This window comes from Solea solea, chromosome 5 (assembly GCF_958295425.1).
Source record: "Solea solea chromosome 5, fSolSol10.1, whole genome shotgun sequence".
NCBI lineage: Eukaryota > Metazoa > Chordata > Actinopteri > Pleuronectiformes > Soleidae > Solea > Solea solea.
The window spans coordinates 9,566,601-9,587,174 of record NC_081138.1 but is presented as its reverse complement, the minus strand read 5'-3'; the positions used below and the strand labels follow the sequence as shown (position 1 = coordinate 9,587,174).

The window sequence follows — 20,574 nt, the reverse complement described above, 5'->3', positions numbered from 1 at the left end:
TTCTCTTTTGCAGTGAATCGTGTATTGTGGACTGGATCCAGAGCGGGATTGAAGCTGCATCAGCCCTTTTCAAGGCCTGGCAGTGTTTGATGGAGCTGCTAGCTGTCATGTGGCAGACCTCTGCCTGCATAGCCAGTGACTGATGCACAAGGCCACGGAGGAGAGCTTTATTAAATGACGGCGAGGACCCATCACTCTCCCTCTGACATATTGGGGGCTCATCTTGGGCTGGGGTTGGGAGCTGCCCTAAGAGGAGTCAGAGACATGTCCCAAATCACCACAAATCTGTGTCTGTCAGTTTCCAATATGTTTCACTTTTGAATTTTGATTGTTTTATTTGTTTGCTGTGCAGTAGCCATTTGCAAAACATACCTTTGTGTGTGTGTTGGGTGAGTCATGTAGCAGGGAATGCTGTGAGCCATAAGGCTGCAGGGAGTGAGGGTGTGACAAATCCATCACTTAACCCTCGTACTGAGCCTTCTGACAAGGAAAACTCCTTATACACAAGCTTATTCCAGCTGTGGACCTGTATAACCTGCAGGAGCAAACCGCCAACCATCCTCCTCCTTAGCCTTCATCACCACCTGTGTGTGGGCTCTTTACAGTCTGAAGCTCCCCGCATCTGAACACCACCTGCAGCTGCAGCAGTACCCATGGGAGCACCGCATTAGAAGACCAACAACGCATTCATACAGACTAATGCACACAAAGCAATGTGAAGTGTGTCCACCACAGTCCAAATGTTTTGATAGATGGTTGGGGATTTCTATTTTATGCTCCATTAATAAAAGGTGTCACGTTCTACCATCAATAAATCATTATCTCATTAATTCTGAAATACTACTATAATTAATAATGATATTCCTGTCTGACTGATATAAAAGGAATACACTTTTAGCCTTTTCCTCTGTTTATTAGATCACATTATAAAAAGGTTTCCTAAAGCACAGAGTTTTTAAAAATATTTGGAGGAGGTGAAAATTACATTACTGCATGGTTTGGTTTGGTTGGATCATGATGTGACATATAGCAGATTTAGAAAAATACGCCAGCCATTCTCTCAGCAGAGCAAAGGAAATGAGGTCAGAGCAAACACCAAGCCCTTGACTTTATGGTGACGGACATTTGTCAGGTCCATTGCTTCATTGGAGGTAAAGCTGCCATGTGCTCACAGTCTGACAGAGAAAATAGTGTATGCCATCGTGTGAGTGTGGTGGGCAGACAGCCAACATAAACTGACAGAGGCTGGCGCCAACGAAGAGGTGATTAAAGGGGTGATTAAGCTAAAAGCCAACACAAGTGCGAACGATGCAGACGGCTGAGAACAACGTCAAGTTAAAAATACTTTCACTTGCACATCAAAGAGCTGCTCCAATTAAGTTTTGATAAGAATATATGTTCAAAAGTCAAATTTAATAACGTTCTGTTGAAACTAATAGCAGACTATAGACTCTTAATAGTGAGAAGAAAATGAGCTACAAGTATCAGAAGTATTTAGTGAGTTAGGAGAGTAAGTGAGCTTCAGTGTATCGGCTGTGCTTTCCTTTTATCAGTGTCTCACGACAAAATATCCTTCTATGTAGGTTTTATTGAAACCAATTATGATAAAAAATATAAGCCTGAAGCTACATCAGCATTTAAGCACACAATAACACTGTTCAAGAAAATATTGTGATTATGTTGTTGTAAGTATCGGAATTTTAACTGTACTTTTTATTTATTACCCATTTTAACAAAACAAAATACACAAAGCTGCAAGAAAAATAAATTACATAAAAGCACATCACAGTTTGTGAAATATGAAACTAAATTAAGGCATTTGAAAACCTGCAGAGATATTTTAAGGTTTTCACACACCTGTTTGTAATTTAGTAATTTAGAAACAAAAGTGCACTAAAGATGAAAAGCTAACTGTGTTTAAAGTCTAGACAAATATTTCTTACCACCACTGAACAGATTTGAAGTGAATACAATGAAAATAAATGTCTTGTTTTATTTTGTTTATTGTGGATTTTTGGGGTAGTTTTATTCAGCATTTTTATTTCTGTTCATAATGAAGATATGAGAGATAAGAGGGTCATGGATGGTCCTTATATTACTGCACCAGAATGTTCATTCAACAAAAGGTCATATCTGGAGGGAGATGGAGTGAGGTAACCGGTCTTTCCTGCCATATATCACATAGACAACTGTATGTAGACAGATGAACATTACACCAATATGTGATGCATCCTATTTCTAGGAAAGTTGTTTGTTTTTTCTCGTTCATCTCAAAGGTGTAGGATGGGGTTGAGTTCAGGGCTTACACACACACACACGGCTGACCTTTACAGTATACAAAAAAAATATGAATAAAAGTCAAATCCGCAAATGACAAATCTGCATTTGGCCCTTCACATTTCCCCTGAGGTGAGCTTCAAAGAGTCAAATGAGGGCAGTCCATTTTAATCTGCTGCCTTTTGAATGCACACACACACACGCACGTGCACGTGCACACGCACATGCACACACATACACACACACACAAGAAGAAAATGTAACAAAATAAGACAAAAAGGTAATGTGTCAGTGGTAGGGATGTCCCGATACAACTTTTTCACTTTCGATACGATACCGTTATTGCAGCCTTGAGTATTGGCCTATACCGATCCGATGCGATATCAGCATGAATCATACATACTTTAATTACTTTTTTGTGTAGTGTGGAATGTTAGAATAGGCCTGATCAAGTGATATTACTTAAACAGAGAAAAACTGACCCATTTATTATTAACCAATGGGTTACATAAATTTTAACCTTCAACATAAGAATATTCGATTTTTTGCCATGTTAATTTCATACAGTCTATGGTTAATTTCATCAGGAGGAAAGTACCTAGTGCTAATGGGGGTGTGTTCAGAGCACCCGTGTTTTCTGAAAACACGCTGTTTTAGGTAACAGCGTGTCTTCAGAAAACACCCCCCTATTTTGGATTAGGCCAACCCACACAGGGTGAGTGACTCTTCCCGCAGTTAAACCTGGCCCCGCAGACGTACTGAGCTCCATATGTGGAGCTTTAGGACACATTTAAAACACAGAAAGCTCTTGGCATGGCTGGTTTTTAGGGTATAATTAACAAACGGAGGCTGTTGAAAGTCGGCAGGTGGTGCTGGTTTATGAAATAATGTTTTAGCAGCTCGCCTCAGGATGAGCTAGCGTGGTGCTAACGGCTAGCTCGGGCTCACTGTGCAGCTTCGTAGCCTCTGATTTCAGAGGTTAAAGAAAAATGTTTAATCTCTGAAATAGCAGTAGCACACACACGCTGTTGTTGTGATCATGTGGACTCTACATGCATCCAACACGCAGCGCCCACGTGATCACAACGGGTGCTGCTGGATAGAAGTGCTGGAGCGGAATGGACTGCTTGTAACGGAACGCTTATATCAGAGATTTTAGAGGCAGTCTGATATAATCCGATACGTGTTTTTTGGCTGATATTGGACTGATATCCGATATCAATATCGGATCGGGACACCCCTAGTCAGTGGTATGGGGAGAAATAGAAGGAAGAAATAAAAGAAAAAATAATGGCACATTTCCACCCGCTCTACTCGCCTCGACTCACCACAGCACGGTTTAAGTAGCGTTTCCACTAGCCTAGTACCTGGTACCAGGTACTATCTTTAGTACCTGCTCAGGCAAGGTTGCAAGCGTGCTTAAAAGCAGGTTCTATGCGATGATTGGTCAGACTGCTGGCCGATGAGTTCCGTCACAGGAAGAGACCTCCCACACACAAATCAAGCCGAATAGCGCCGAACTGTAGATCACTTAAAACTACTTAACAATCCTAACAACGTGGGTTAATCTCCAACAACTACCAGGGAAACCTCTATATTTAACAGGAGTCTTTTGAAGTCTAGTGTTATGTTTAGTGACAGCGCCGCTGATCGCGAGCCACAGACCGCTGCCGTTGTAGTCTATGGAGTAGGAGGCTGTACTCCGGAGACGTGTGGACAGAAATCAAGCCAACACTGCCGAATTGTGGATAAATTAAGTATTTAACAATCCTAAAAACGTGGGTTAATCTCCAACAACTACAGAAGTGTGGTGTAAAGTGACTAGTCACTCGTGTGTGTGTGTGTGTGTGGGTGTGTGTGTGTGGGTGTGTGTGTCGTGTATAAAACGAAGTCACCACATAAAACAAGTCACCACAGTTTCACTCAGCTGTGCAGTGATGAATCCGCCCACGTTAAGTAGGTACTTTTTTGTAGTGGAGATGCAACCTAATCTTGCTGTGCTGTGTCGTGCTGAGGCGAGGCGAGGCAAGTAGAGCTGGTGGAAATGCGCCATAAGTGACTGTGGCTCCATACTGAATGAGTCACAGGAGCAGAAAGGAGGACTCGGAGGAGTCAGGAATGAGGCAGCACAGAGAGCAGCAACAGTTTGAGTTCTGACTGAGGAGTTCATTGTGGTGTGGAATCTGGATTACAAGAGAGAGAAACCATCTGTCTGTCTACGCTGCTCAGTCTTTGTACTGAATCAGTCAGCAGCTTATCACAGTTGGTTAAATCAGCAGGATTCCTCACATCTGACCAGTCTGCCGTTACTCCTTCCACATCTACAGCATATTTTAAATTACAATGTGATTATTGATTTTTTTCCAAAAAAAAAAATTTGAACTGACACATTCATTCGAAAAATTTATTAATCTGTCCGTTTTCATGTCAATTAAGATACTATTTATATTTTTATAGATGAAAGAAAATAAAGATAAAATATATCAAAAATATACAACTTAAGCATCAAATTAAGAAAGAAATACAAAGAAGAACTGCAAATATCTAAGTATTTGCACAGAAAGGTTCAGTAAATCTGTAATCTTTAGTAACTGTGCCTGGCAAATTCACACCACCTTAATGTCATGAATTACCCTGAAAGTGGTAACCTCTGAGGGAATTTAGATTTGATCTTTCTGATATGTCACAAACTAACAAATTGATATTGCCTTTGTTGAATTTGATTGTTCAAATAAATCTTTTGAAAAAATTTCAATGTTGTATTAGGTCTGAGATTTTTTTTCTTTTCCTCCGCTTCAAAAAGTCTTCAGGAGAAAGTAAATATATATATATATATATATATATATATATATATATATAGTATAAATGATGTATTATAAAACAAACAACAAAGGTCAAAGGTAAAGGTCAGCCGTGTGTACACATAGGGGTTTGTGAGTATTTGGAGAGGAGTTTTAGCTATTTGGTCTGTTAAGCATCTGTCTTTTAACAGTGTATGTCGTGTGTCTTTCATGGAACACTGCTCTCATTCCAAGCAGAAATGAAATGGGTCAGAACTGAGTTTTCTCTAAAAATGTTTAGAACAAATTTTAGAAGAAAATAAATTAATAAATTGAGATAATTATTACTACAACTTTGAAGAACCATGCTTTTTACATGATAAGAAAATGTAATCTTGGACTTTCAAAAGACTATCTATGAGTAGCAGCAGCTTGAGTTATAATAGTAATGAAAATAATCTTCATTTGTAACCTTACAGAAATATACAGTTTATTCAAGATGCTTATGTTAATATTCCAGCAGTTGAATTATGTTAGGATTCTCTGCTGGTGGAAATAGCAAAAATGATGTAGTCTGCCAAAATCTATCCCATTAGTTTTATGATGATTTTTATTATTGTTATTATTATTATTATTATTATTATTGTTGTTGTTGTTGTTTTAGTCTTTATAATGTAGGTAGTTTTCACTTTAGCTGTTCTCATTCTGCAATGTACATGCAGTTCTTCACAGCCAGATAAGACTGACTTAACAGATGCTCTCTGCTGCTGCCACTCACTTCACATGAGCATACTGTGTATGTGTATTCATTGCACAATCAACAATCAACCCGACACTGTTGTGACATTTGGACAGAAGTTTCAATTAATTCATGCTTAATTAAAAATAAAGGAAAAATTATTTGTATTTATAGTACAGATACAGTTTAACTATTTGAACAACAAATACATATTTCTAACAAATAGTTTTTCACTCAATTATTCATGAGAAATTATTTCATAAATATTTACTTAATATGGGAGAAAAAAATTCCTTTTTTTACTAAGATTTTAAGGGCTTTTCTGAATATGGATACAGTATAAAAGCTCAAAGTCTAGTATGTTTTTATTGTTGTCTTCAAGCAGCAACAGAGCACAGCACTGCAGTTACAGCAGAATTTATCAGGTGATAGTTACATGCTACATTTCCTGAGTGATGCTGTTGTGCGCTGGCTTGCAGCAGCAGCAGGGCACTGTGAGCTCAGAGGTACTCGGCCACCTAGGCAGTGAGCTGGTGAGCTGTTGATAAAGTGTGGGGTCAGAGAAAGGCTAAGTGAGACCTCACACTGGACAAGCAGACCAGACCTCAGGCCACGGTGGCATATGGATATGAAGGAGGTGAGGAGGCCGAGGAGAGGTGAAAGGGTGGCAGCCAAGCTGTCCACTCTGCCTCTCATGAGACCCCCAGCTGTCACAACAGACACTTATCAGTCCTCACACTAAACACCCACGAGGGAGAGGGGTAGCATCCTTCCTTTTTAAAACAGAAGGATGGAAATGAGGAAGGATGGAGGAAAACAGGGTAATCTCTCCTTCCTGCTTCTGTGATGTCTGAGGAATTCTGGGATCTGACCCTGCCTCCTCCTCACCGCTGTCCTCCACCACTTCTGAGGTCAGGCAGTAGACCTGCTAATTATAGCTGCTAAAGTATGAATATGTGACCTAAATAGTTACTTTGAGTCTGCAGCAGACTTGTGAGAACCAATACACTGAGAGTGAACACAGATCACAGCAGAGGGAGTCAAAGCAGGACAGAGGAAGCTCCAGCCTCAACCGTCTTACGACAAAACACACAGCTGCAGAGCTGGTGAGCCCTGGTCAGACTGCAAGATACTGTTCAAATACTGTCAGCCAATAACATTGCATTGGGCTTCAGCTGAAGAGAATTGAACAATACAACTGCATATTTAAAATTTTAGAGATTTCTGAGCAATATAATAATAATATTAATACTAATAATGCTGGTTTGGCTTGCAGTACCTTATATTTCAGGGCACAACCCCAAAATGTAATTTAAAATGAATCTATGAAAGATACAAAAATCTGTGAGTCAATACGTAGCTATATATCTCCGTACAAGCACTTGTAACCTGCCTGTCTCTGTTGAATACGTGCTTCTCACACCATTCTTTGACCAAACACACTCTCCCCCTGCAGCGTTCTTCCTACACCAGAGAGCCTACTGACAGTGTCACGGTACCACGCGTATCACTTAACCTTGTGTCAAAACACAGGTGTAACGTAAGCCCAGGGAGCAGGCAAAGGTCCTGAGCTCATAAAGAAAATAGGCAAGCTGGGTATAGCGCCCTGCATGTAAGAGAGGCCCTCTGTCTGAGAGCGTGAAGCTGAGTGCAGAGTTACTGCAGAGAAGGGAGCTGGAAAACAGCCAGACACTGACACACCTTCACCTCAGGGATCCGTAACACAGTGAGACAGAGATGCAACTCAGCAGCAGTGAAAGATGGAACGAGATGAGAAGTTTTAGAGGATTAAAGAGAGAAAGGTTGGTGCTCTTACCATGGTGTTCCATATATCCGGAATCCTTTTATGGTGACATCGGAGTCCTGCAGGTATACACAGTTTGTGAGGAGCGACTGGACATTGTCAAAGTCCTCTGGTTTGAGTTTGGAGACTGAGGGGAATCGGTAGTAATCCTGTTTGACAAGCTCAGCCATAAAGTCCTTATCAAAGGTCAGCTCATGGTTACCAGCGATCACCACTTTAAATTCATATGGAAGGCCTCCTAGAAGAGATGGGAGAGACCAGAGAGCAAGAGAGTGAACTGAAGTTCAAAATCCTTCTGCATTTTAATTTAATTTGTCCATATACATGTGTATATATAATTGTTTTGATTTTGCCTTTATTTTAATAAATACTGTGTAGGAGAGTCAGGAAACAAACTGATAATAATTATACCTCATAATTATACCACATTGTTAAATACATCTGTCCTATTGATGCCATGGTGTGGAAAGTTATCCCACCGAGTAACAATTTCATGATAAGTCCAGTGTTACCGATTACGCCAGACATTTTATGAGTACGTTTATGAGATGTGCCAGCTCAGAGTTCTTAATGTCAGATGCTACAGCCAAGGTCATTCTTATGGTGCACTTGAAGGTGTAGATTATAAGTGCTAGCTGCAGATGCTGCCACCCTCTCCTCACACAGGTTCCCTCTGTGGCATTCAGGTTCAATCTTTAATGTTGCCATATAGACATTAAATTCTTTGCCCTTGTATTGTCTCTCCTTTCGTCACGTGTCAAACTCCAACTCTGGGATGTGACTGTACTCTGTTGCAAGGTGAGACTTTGTGGCTCAATTAATGTTGAATTTTTTTTTATAGATTTTTTTCTTAAACCTGGGAGTTACAGCAAATTAAATGAAAATGAATCTATATGCATGTAGAATTAAAATAAATAGAAACTAAGGCATAAGCATGTAAAACCAGTAACACAAACTCTGGTCTATTAGATAGCACAGTATTCATTTGATTTATCAGCTGCTGAAACCTTTAAGAAAGCACACTGCATCAGTGCAGCTCTGCTTTACATCAAGACAGAAGGAATATTTTATCAAATCACATGAATTTCACTGGGTCAACCTATTTTTACAGAAAGAGCAGGCTGTCTTATCTTGCACGGGGATCATACACCTGCCCTCCAGAAGGCTCCTCTATACCTAACCCTGTGTACAGATCAGGGCTGGAAAGATAACTCAGATAAGTTCAGGATAAAAATGATTTCCACTGAGACAGTCAGAGAGGTTACAACTACAGCTGACAGCTCTGCTTGACCCCATTGGACCATCGTCCATCTCTGCTGATGCTAGGCAGCTGGAAAAAGCATGAACCTGAACTACATAGAGAAGAACATCTATTACGATTCCCATCCCCTCATCTTTCAACTTCTACTGTGCCCTTTCCGCTCTTCTTGTTTCCCCTTCGCCATCAAGACACTGGCTCAGTACTTTATTCCAGACAATTGAGCACTCAACAAAAAATCTGGCCTTCATCACTCTTCCATTCCTTCCCTACATTTTCCCTTTCTTCTTCTGGGTTCTAAATGTTCAGGTCTGTTTCAGTCTTCCTTTCTCTTTGTATTTCTTATCTTTTTAGCTTTTTTACTATGGCAAGGTTCCATTAAATGTCATGATTGAGGTTCATTATAATATATTGAACCTGAATCATGTGTTATTCATATGTTTCACTCTGAATGATGCTGTAGACAGCTGGTCCTAAATGAACTGGACAATTTACATTTTTAATTAAAAATACACTCATTGAAATAAAAAGAGTAGTCTGATATTTTTCTGGTCAAACTGTAGTTACAGATGTTACAGAAAAGTGGAAAATGTAATTGTCTAAACAGAATTTAGGGTATTGTTTTACCTAGTCAGAATGATATAGATATATGTTCAAATATGACTAGTTGAAATTACATTTCGATTTAAACAATATAAAACGCTGTCATACCCCCAAAACTTCAAACTAACACTGTCATTATTCTCCAACACCTTCAGTTAACTTGTGTGTGTCTTTTATTCAGTGAAGCAGTCCGTGCATGTGTTGTTCTTATGACAAAAATATAGCACAGTGCCACTGCTGCATAGTGGTGAAAAGCTGCAACTGCACCAAACATGTTAACCAGAGAACGCAATGCTTGACTGAAAATAATCCTGCAAATACATGACGGCATGGCAGCATGTTGGCAGGGCCCAATCATTTGGCTTAAGTGGACCAGATTGCACATGGGCCATTATTTGGAGACCGATGGGCCGACTGTGGGAGTAGTTAGACTAACTCATGCAGAGTTTATTGAAAAACAGCTGTAGGACAAATAGTCAGTCAAAAACCAGGCCATATAATTTATATGATTACATTAATTGAAAGGTCTGCAACTAATTTAAATGTATTGATACATTTCTCTATTGATAATTTAGTCTGTAAATGTCAGAATGTCTTAATTTTGTTATAATTCCTTATTTTGATACAAATCTGGTCTAAAGAAGTCATCTTAATTGGCTAATCGTAATTTGTTAACATATTGTCATGTTTAGTTACGGTGTTGGCTTTGGTGGAAATCTGTAGGTACCAAATTTTAATGTATTTATTTATTGGTCAATAATTAAACCATAATGAATAAATAATTGTATTTATGTTAATTATCTTTATATTAACACAAAACAACATATTTCTGAGGAAACACGGAAAAGTGTGCCTTTAATAGCTATGTTTAATAAAGGATCAATTCTATGGGTATAGTGGGCCACATGCACATATGTTTGTGGTATAAATCTAAATCTTATACTTTATAAATTCCCTTAGGGAAATCATTTCTCTGCATTTGACCCATTTTAGAATTAGGAGCAGTGGGCTGCCACACTGAGTAGCACCCGGGGGGGGGGTTGGGTACCTTGCTCAGGGGTACCCCAACCCTTTTAACCTGGTGGGGACTTGAACCGACGACCCTCCAGTTACAAGCCAAGTTCCATTTCCACTTGGCCATGGGCTGTCCATAACTAAAGGGGACTTAATTTTAGCATCAGATTTATTGGTTATAATACACATGAGCCAAACTGTTGAACCAAGGCTGACATAGAGAGATGAGCTCTATTGATCTTCTATCTTCCTCCTGCAGCTGATTAAGTTTAACAATATTTATCCCTCTCATGTACGCATCTATAGAGAAATATCAGGAACTATGAAATTACTGGGTGAGATGAACTAGGGGGGGAACTACTGGTTACTGGTAAAGCATCAAGTGTGACAGGGAAGTATTGAGCTCACAAACATGGGATGTTATAATTTTTTTCATTATCTTTGTCCATTTATTTATCTGCTCTGTGTTGCTGTGGCCAGCAATAGTACACGGTTATGATGCATGCTATGAAAATAAAACCAATAGAAATGGAATACATGAGAATACAATATCAAGTCAAAATAAAGTGGAACAATGCTGAGGTATTAAAAAAATTCTCCTTCTGTGTGTTTGAGAGTGTGTGAGAATGTGTTTTCTCTAATGCTGAAAATGAAAAATACATGGTTGCCCAGTCTATAAATGTAATTCCCACTGCTCTAAATTAGCTCCTGTCGGATTTCAGGGTGATAAATTCCAGGCTAACCTTATATGAGAGCACCATCTCTCAGTCCCATAGCACTCTCAGTGGATCAAGCATCCATTTACACACATGCATGCACAAACATACACACTCTTTCTCTCTCTCTCAAAGCGAGTCATCCTCTCCACCACCAGGCTGGGAAAAGTTGGCAAAAACATAATTACCATCAAACAACTTCATCTCCATTACTCTATAGGGAATGTTTACTGCTCCGTATTGCCACAGTCCAATGCTGTAACAGAGGACTAGTGGAGCTATACAACTGGATTTGTCTTTTATTTTTTTCTAACCAACAAATTACAACATGGAACAGATAAGAAATCAAAACAAAATTTTGAAGAGAAATTCTGTTTTTCTAAGAATGTGTTTGCCATAAGATTTAACAAAACAAAATGTCTATAAATTAAAAACATTTCACATTAGAGAATGATTTCCTCACTTCAATACCAAAAATATCATACAAGTCTCATACAACCTGTATAAACAGGTACAAATCTACTTAGTGCAAAGGCAGAAAATAATTGTTTTATATAAAACAAACCTTTCTCATCAATCATTATTTAGATTTATGGATGTTGTCTAAAACACGTGGAGACCTGAAAAATAAAAATGCAATTCACTTTTTGAGGTGAAAAAAATCACTGTAACTATTCAAAATGCGAAAGTAATAAGTTGGCATGTCTATTAAACAATTCACTCATTCAATAAATGAACAGGTCAGAGGAATTTATTGTAAAACAACAATGTAATCTGGCTGTATATCATTGCAACATTTAAATATACTGTTTTAATAGTATCTGTTAACAAATCAGCCATAAATAATTATTTTTACATAGCATTTTTGGATATGCACATATTAAAATAATATAGAATTAGATGTCATTCTTTCCAGCTCATTGCTTTGGTTTTAGAGCTGCAACTTTTTTTGGTTTTCTTAGACTGTGTCAGTAGGTGGTGGCTAGTTGATAGCATCCTGAGAGCAAATCCAACCCTGAGTTTTTCTACCATTCATGGACTTTATAATATTTAATTCTTTAAGCTTAGTTGGACACACAATAATTTTATTTATTTTCTCAAGAGATGTAAACATACTGACTGGGGGAAGTCACCAATCTAACAATTGACATATGGAATTTTTGATTGGATTGGGTTATTAACAGAATGTCTAAATTAAATGATTTACTAATGCACCAATCAACACACACACACACACACACACACACACACACACACTCAAACACCTACACCTACAGCAGCTTAAATCAGGAGATCAGAAAGACTGAGTGAGGAAAACTCATCCCTCTGCATTGATTTTCAGTGATATTCGCCAGGAAACCAAACAGCAGTTAATGATCCGGACAAACTGCAGCCTCCTCCGTAGTCTGAGAGGAGCAGATGAAGGAGAGGTTGTGGGGGAGAAAGCTCAGCAGGCGCATGAACACATTAGTTTAGAAAAGGCTTAAAATCTACCACCACCATCCGAAATCTGTTAGGATTTAGATCCTGTTAATTTTGACTGCAAATAATTGAGATTTCATTTTGCTATTGAGCTACTGTTATCTGTGAAGAATTGTTGTTTTGATGCATTGCTCTTACACAGGTACAGCATGTAAAAAGGTGGTCACAACTTCACTTAAAAGGAATTCTCTTTAATAAAAACATTTGCTTATTATACATTTATAAATACATTCTTTATTATAACCACATATATCTTCATGTACCAAACATACATTTCAAGTTAATTGTTGACTGTTGATATGTAAGAGACGCATGTACAGTATGTAGACACGATCCTTTTCTTTAGATTTTTCTGTGACCCTACAGCTACATCCCATCATGTTAAAGTGTTTGAGTATGTTAGAGCAGTCCTTGCACTGCAACCCTCATCTTTCATCCTGAAAAAACATCAAATTGATAAACTCGTATATTTTCAAAATGCTTTTTTTTTTTCCTTTAGACTTTCATCATGATGCTGTTTCTGTCTCTCCCTGCCTTCATCAAAGAGGACAAAATCCAGCCTTGGAGAGAAAATAAAACTGTTCGCATGTGCTTTCATTTTCTGTGATTGAGCTAACACTTTACTCTATGTGAAACATGCAGTATTACTGTATAACCCACAATAATAACACAATTAATTTTCATTTGCAGACATTTGAGCTCAGTCTGTCCTCCAAATGGAGAAAACAAACAATGTCACAACTGTCTTAACATTGTTGAATTAGAAATCAAATAATTAGATCAGTACAGATATTTGGTGAAAAACTAAGGGCCTACTCAGCATCTATAAATATGATCCTTCTCTTTCATATTCAAGTCTATAATTATTTAGGTGACCTTTAATTAAAACGCTGAGCGAAAGAGAGAGAGCAATCAGCTGTTACTTTTTGCCTTCAGCTGATTTTTTAAGTTAAGCAATATTTACTGCTTGGCTTTATGCATCTGCAGAAAAATTTAGATAACACAATGATTGGCTGAAACAGGCACCAGGGACTTTACACCATGCAGCACTGTCTTGCTGAAAAGAGCAGAGTGAGTGAGAGATGCTGCAGGGAGCAGCTTATGTTTCTCAGTTGAATATGACAGAAAGTTGTTAATAAATTATATTTTACCGCTCTGATAGTTCTATTCTTTTTCAAGCACTTAATTAACCATGTCACCAACAAGAGCAAGCACAGACACAGACAGCACGGTGTGTAGAGACACACAAACACATACATACAAACAAAGCAGCTTTTGTAGCAGTTGTAGTAAAGGAAAAAGCGATACAACAATTCCATTGTGAATACTGGACAGACAATACAACAATCCCGATCCCAATCCTGATTATAATAATGCAGCCTTGGGTGGTGAGTTTGATCGGATTGTGCATGACAATCGTTACCAATATTTTAAACTAAATTCTGTACTAAACATGATTAAATACACACCAAGCACACAGATGGACAGTTAAGAATTGGATTATGGTGCAGAAGTGGTTTAGAGGTGGTTAGAAAGTTTCTATAGATGGCTAGATTATGATTTTTTTCATCTTTTTGACTGTGAAAACTAGGTCAATGTTGGAATCCACTGACACTGCCATGAATTAAGGCTGACTGTAGCTGCTGTCACCATTGGAGAGACAAAACTTTGACAGCCACCTTTCATCCTGATAGTGGATAAACTAAGGATTTCAAATCCATGAGTCAATTTCAAAAGATTAATCATTTTCTTTTGGATTTTTCACCTTCTGTCATTGAAACTGTTTGTCTTTAAGATAACTACTTTATCATAGTTGCTCAAAGACAATCATGCTCTCTAGAAATTAATTGTTTCCTCTAAGAAGATAAGTTTTATGATGACAATTTTTTAACATCACCACCAATCTCAAATCTTCAATTCCTCTCACATTTAACATGCTGTGGTGCCTCCTCTTTCACATCCAAGCATTAAAATTAAAATTAAAATGTGATCTGCTGAATTACATTGCAGTACATATTTATTTACCATTTGTGTTTGAAGCAGGTATTAGTTCAGAAAACACAAAATTAAAATTTTCAACTAATACCCCCAACTTTGCCCCATACTGACATTAAATGTGAAAATACAAGTATGTTAATTAAGTATAATTAATTAGATATATTATTATTGACTTTATAAGCATGAGAAATATGCTTTATGTTCCTTCTTTCAGTGATCATACTCCTTTCATTAAATTTAAGGGGTTTTGTTTCATCTGCAGGTGCAACTAAATAGGCAAAGACATGTAAAAAAAGAAAATCAATTAGTTTGTGTGTGGGGACGTCACACACACACACACACACACACACACATCAGAAGAAGAGGTCAAAGGTTAACTGAACCAGAGTGTTAGGTCAGAAAGGTTAAAGCACAGCACTTAAGCACAGCAGTTGACAGTTGTGAGGTCAACAGACGAGGGGGGTATTTATTGTGTGGTCCAGTTACTGCTTATACAGTACATGTACCTAAGGCTGGGCGATATGGCCAAAAAATAAAATCTCAGATTTTTTTATACCAGATCCGATTTTCGATTTTAATCGATTTTTTTTATAACTACTAAATACAAAATAATTATTATATTTATTATTATAATTATGCAAATGAATGACATTCTTCGCACACACACAAGCACACACGCACACGTGCACACACACACACACACACACACAAACGAGTGTCTCGTGACTTGTAAAGCAGTTGCTTTCAGTGTCAGTTAATTAAAAATATTTGTTCAGTACGTCCTCCATGACCGGAGCACAGACTCTGGACTGAAATACAGTGGCAGTGTGATGCTTAAATATTGAGATTTTAGACATTTCCCTGGTAATTGTGGGAGATTAACCCACGTTTTTAAGATTGTTAAGTCTTATTTACTGATTTACAGTTCGGCAGTGTTCAGCTTGATCCTTGTGCCGGAGGTCTCCGGAGCACAGACTCAGTCTGATACAGTCACATACAGCGGCAGTTTATGCAGCTCCCTAAGGTGCTGTCCCTAAGTCTAATTAACTGATTTACAGTTCAGCACTGTTCGGCTTGATCCTTGACTTCTATATCTGTGATGGCACTCTTGCTGTTTTCCGTGCACGCTGCCATGTTGATATTGTCAGAGAACTAGTGGGGGAGGGGGAGAGGAACAGAGCGGAGGGAACAGGAGCTGAGTGAGCGCAGTAAAAAGGACAAATCAGAAAAATCGATTTTCATTTTTTCAAAACCAATTGTCCAAACAAATAAATCTGATTTTGATTTAAATTTGATTAATCGCCCAGCCATACATGTACCATAGTTTGTGCCTTTCCCTTCCCTCTGCACATGATCATAGATCATGCATGTCAGTGGCATGAGAGTGTGAAAATCATGCGTGCAGCGGTGTGCAGATGAGTACATGTGTTAAGCAGCTTAGTACCTAGCCAGTCGTTGAACTTCTTAACCTCGGAGGGCAAACCCAGCTCAGTGAAGTCGCCCGTGTGCAGCAGCACGTCGCCGTAGGGCATCTGGATGCCGTCTGTACGCGAGTGTGTGTCAGAAACACACACAAACCTGGTGTGTCCCGCTGGCTTGGGAGTATCATATGGAATGGGGTCCACCCTGAAAAGACAGAGAGACAGAGTGAGAGTTGCTAAAAGTGGATATGAACTATGTTCTGAGCAGGTAATAATTCTGGACTTTGAATTCACTGCAGAACTTCATGGTATTCCTCTGAAAAGAGTTGTTCAAGTAAAATGTGGGGTAATTTCTGACACATACTTGATTAATAATTGTCATGCAGGGTGTATGTTTCTTTTGCATATTTGTAAGTTGTCTGCCCTTGGTTTTATTTAGTCCTTTATTCATTTTAACAAAGTACTGCAATTCAGAGAATGTACACTTATCCCTCATTTAAAAAAAAAAAAAAAGATAATTTCATAACAAGGAAAAAGCAGAAAACTGGAAACTTAAAAAGATCAGTTATTGTTGACAATAAATTCCAAGGTCTCCATTATAATGCAGCAAATGAATCTCAGAGAAAAGAGACATTACGACAGTGAAGAATACCTAGTCTGGGCCACAAAACAAGTTGCACAAAAAGAGGCCAGTGGCTGTCTTGTGACATCAGACTAAAGGCTAAAGAGATGGTGAATTAAGGCATGTCTTGTCCTTTCTAACCAGAATCCAAAGAAAAAAGGCATTTATTCAGCATTTTTGTTCAATATAAGCATGTAAACGGGAAGAAAACCTGTACTTTTTTCTATGTGAAAGGAAAGAGGGAAAAATTATCTTGTCTATAATTGAAGTCTACAATGTTCTATTCTTCAGCACTCTGCCACTAGACCATTATTTCATTAGAAGGGATGTCACACTGTCGACAACATCATACGAATAATCAACACTGCAATCTACAACCTGACAAGCATTCACTCAGTTAACTTGCATGTATGCACAAACAACCAGAAAAGCAGATGAAATCAAAAGGATTCAGACGGAAGAAAATGTTAATAACAGAGATGGAGAAAATCGGCACCTTACCACAAAAGAAAGTCTTACTGGGTGGAAGACAACATTGTATTTGTGGGCTGTCATTTGGGGAGCAATTTTTCAGTCTCCCCCATTTCATTCTCCCCCATTTCAGTGACATGTTGAACAGAATATCAGATGTGAAAAACCTTTACAAAGAGCTTTTTTTTCTTTGTTGGGTTATCATCTGTGAGGTCATGTCAAAAGAAAGACTGGTGAACAAAATGGCCAATGTCTTTAGCGACCATCTCAAATCAGTGCAGGCTGTAAGTGCTGGTGATGATCTTTTAGTTCTCATTCTTGCATTAGTGTACATTAGTTAATATGTTCATGGTACATCCTGTGGTATGGCTTTAATTTTTTAAACAGAATAATAACGGAAGATCAACTAAAATTTTATACAAATCGAATCACAATAGCAAAATATGTCTGAATCAAACAGGAAGTCCCCCAGTGTAAAGGTAAAATTTTGACAAAGGCTCTTTGGCGCTTTCAAACTAAAATTAGCAGAAATACTCTGGATTTGTATTATTATTATTATTGTTGTTATTATTACCAATAATAATAATAATAATAATAATAATAGCAATGCCTTTAATTTAAGGGCATCTTTCAAACCACTTATGGTCACCGTACAGTACACGATTAAAAGAGCAGATAAATACAATAAAAAAATTAAATACAGGCAGTGAAAATACAATATTCTAAGCATTTTTAAATATATGGAGCGGCTAATAAAGGCTATTAACATGATTCCCTTTGCCAGTGGTTGTTCTACCCTTTGGTGTTTTTTGTTCCCATGCGTCACCTTTATGCTTACTAAATATTCTGCAATATTCTAAATTCTCGTGGTCTGTCTTCTTGCAGACCTCCACAGTGGTCCAGGACTTCATTCTGTTTGGCAGTGTCTTGGGTTGCCACATTGTTCAGATGTGACCAAAATCTGGTTAAACTTGTACCACTGTTTCCCCTTCCCTATGGACCTGCAACTGTGAACCACCCACATCCATACATACATCTTCTTTAATAATAATATTTATATTTATATTAATACCAGTTGATGTTGTGGTTATTGCAAGCATCTGCCTCTCAATCAGTTACAATTTTCTACATTTTCTACAGGGATACCTCCTCTGTGGCTCTTATTGAGTTTTCCCCACTCGATGTGGGGGTCTAATAGGAGCAAATTGTGTCTGTGATGTTGGGCTATGTAAATAAAATTGAGTTGACTGGTGGATGTGCAGGAAACGAGTTGGAGAAATAAATAAATACCACCGCAGCCTTCAGTGATCATGTTGAAGTGGCAACTGTTTCTGCATATTTTACTTTGGTCTCTCTTCAAATCAATTGTTTAGAAAAATTAATGGTATTGAGTGCTGTCCCAATTTTTTAAAAGTAAAAATTGCATTGTACATTTATGCCAACGCCTATGCTAACAATTGGAAGATGAATACATGTCAAAGTTTTGCAACGCAAGTGGCACATCCTTGGCCAAACAAGAACAGCCAAAAAATAAATTTGAGTTTTCACCCTGATCCTGCATTCCCACTGATGCGGATTGGAGCCAAAGCTGATAAAAACCCATGTGCACTACAGACATTTGACCAGGGAGTGAATGCCAATTAAAAGACATTCGCTCTGATGAAATTCAGCAAAAACCCTGGATTTAATGTTTTTACTGTTTTGACCCATTGGAATACAGTATAAGACTCCATCACAGCCTCAGTGCTTCTCCAGTTTTCTAAACTCAACACCAAGTAGGAGCACCCTTCATCTGAAGATACTCCCTCATGTGCTATTTTGATGTTAGTGATGGGGAGCACTCCAAAAACCATTCAGTAACCTCCTGTGACCTATACAGAATAAAGTGCAGTTCAGGCTGCAGTTTTCTGTCTAAATCCATCTGGGTCTGGGTATCGTACACTCTACTGCTACGACAGCTGGATGTTACACTTCTACGCTTTTCAAAATTCATACAGTATTTTACCTGTAATTTGTTATAATCGTAATGTTTCACATTTAACTTTCTAACAAACTGAATAATCAACTCTAGACAAAATAACCTGACATGAGTCTGTTTTTAATAGTCCAATTTATTAAACCTTTACACATTTGCATTGCAAATAAAAAATTAAATGTCTGCTGTACAATCCTGACCACAAAGGCATTGAACAGCCAGATATATTAAGGGGCTACATTATGCATGTCAGCAGAAACCAGATAGAATGTTATATTGACAGATATCACTATATATGTTCCACAACACTTCTATTGCCACTGAAGTCTAACCACCATCTGTGATCAGTGGCAACTGTCTGCAGCCTGTAAAACAGCTGCACTAATGCTGCATTTCCCCCCAGGGGTCAGTTGTCCCAGCCCCTGCAAAACAGGATGAATCGGAATCTGTGAGCAAGAAGCTGGTCAAAAACTGAACCGACACAATTGGCCCTTTTCCACTATGGTCCCAGCTCAGGTACAGGTTGCATTTCCACTGCAAAATAGTACCTACTCAATGTGGGCGTAGTCATCACAAACGAGTGATTAGTGACTTGTAAAGCAGTTGTTTACAGTGTAACTTTGATGGAGCTTGATCGAGATACAAATCGATTCTTCCAAAGGCTGCTCCTAGAAGGATCTGATATTTTGTAAACTTTTTAAGTCAGGAATTTTACATCCATAGATTAAGCCTAGGTTAATTTACACTGGCAATCACCTATCAGTCAGAGGATGGCTATTAGACAACCTGCATATCTCTGTCTGTAGATTGTTGTATGTAATCAGCATCTTTTATCGCTGTGCCTGTAGCCTCCAGTCTTCAGATCATTACAAGAAAACTTCTCAGTTGCCAAAGCAGGCATGACCTCTTTATTAAACACATTGGACAGAATGAAAAACTAGCTATGATATAAATTTTATATGAGATAATATTTACAATTGACTGTGTGCAGTAAATAAGTCTCAGTGGGCCTATACACAGTCAGAAATGAACACACACACACACACACACACACACATACTGTAATAACCTAAGCCTGTAGAACAGCACATACAATTCAGTGTAGCTGCTGATTAGATTTGGTGCTCTATTGTACCCGGACGTGTTGCAGCTTTACGGGATTCAGCAGTTCTTGTCATGAAGGAAGGACAAATGCAGAACCACAAGGGATGACACAACTCTCTATCTCTCACACACACACTATGCAGAGCCAAGAGAAAAACATACAATCTCCATCTCTTTCCTTTGAGATGTAATACACCAAGAGAATGCAAGCAAATACCAGCAGCCCCTATCATTTAGAGCTGGCCTGGCCAAGAAATCTTCATGGTAGTGCTGCCTTTCTCTCTCTGACTCACTCACACACACGGATACA

General features: G+C 38.4%; 1 protein-coding gene across 1 annotated transcript in view; it reads right to left on the bottom strand.

Annotated features, from left to right (window-relative positions):
* Positions 1-20,574, bottom strand: part of mpped2a (metallophosphoesterase domain containing 2a) — a 65,453-nt gene that overhangs the window by 23,927 nt on the left and 20,952 nt on the right. The window contains exons 3-4 of the mRNA XM_058628884.1: positions 16,116-16,297; positions 7,613-7,838 (exon numbers count right to left, since the gene is read on the bottom strand). Of these exons, the coding sequence (XP_058484867.1) occupies positions 7,613-7,838; positions 16,116-16,297 (408 nt within the window). The remainder of the gene's footprint in view (positions 1-7,612; positions 7,839-16,115; positions 16,298-20,574) is intronic.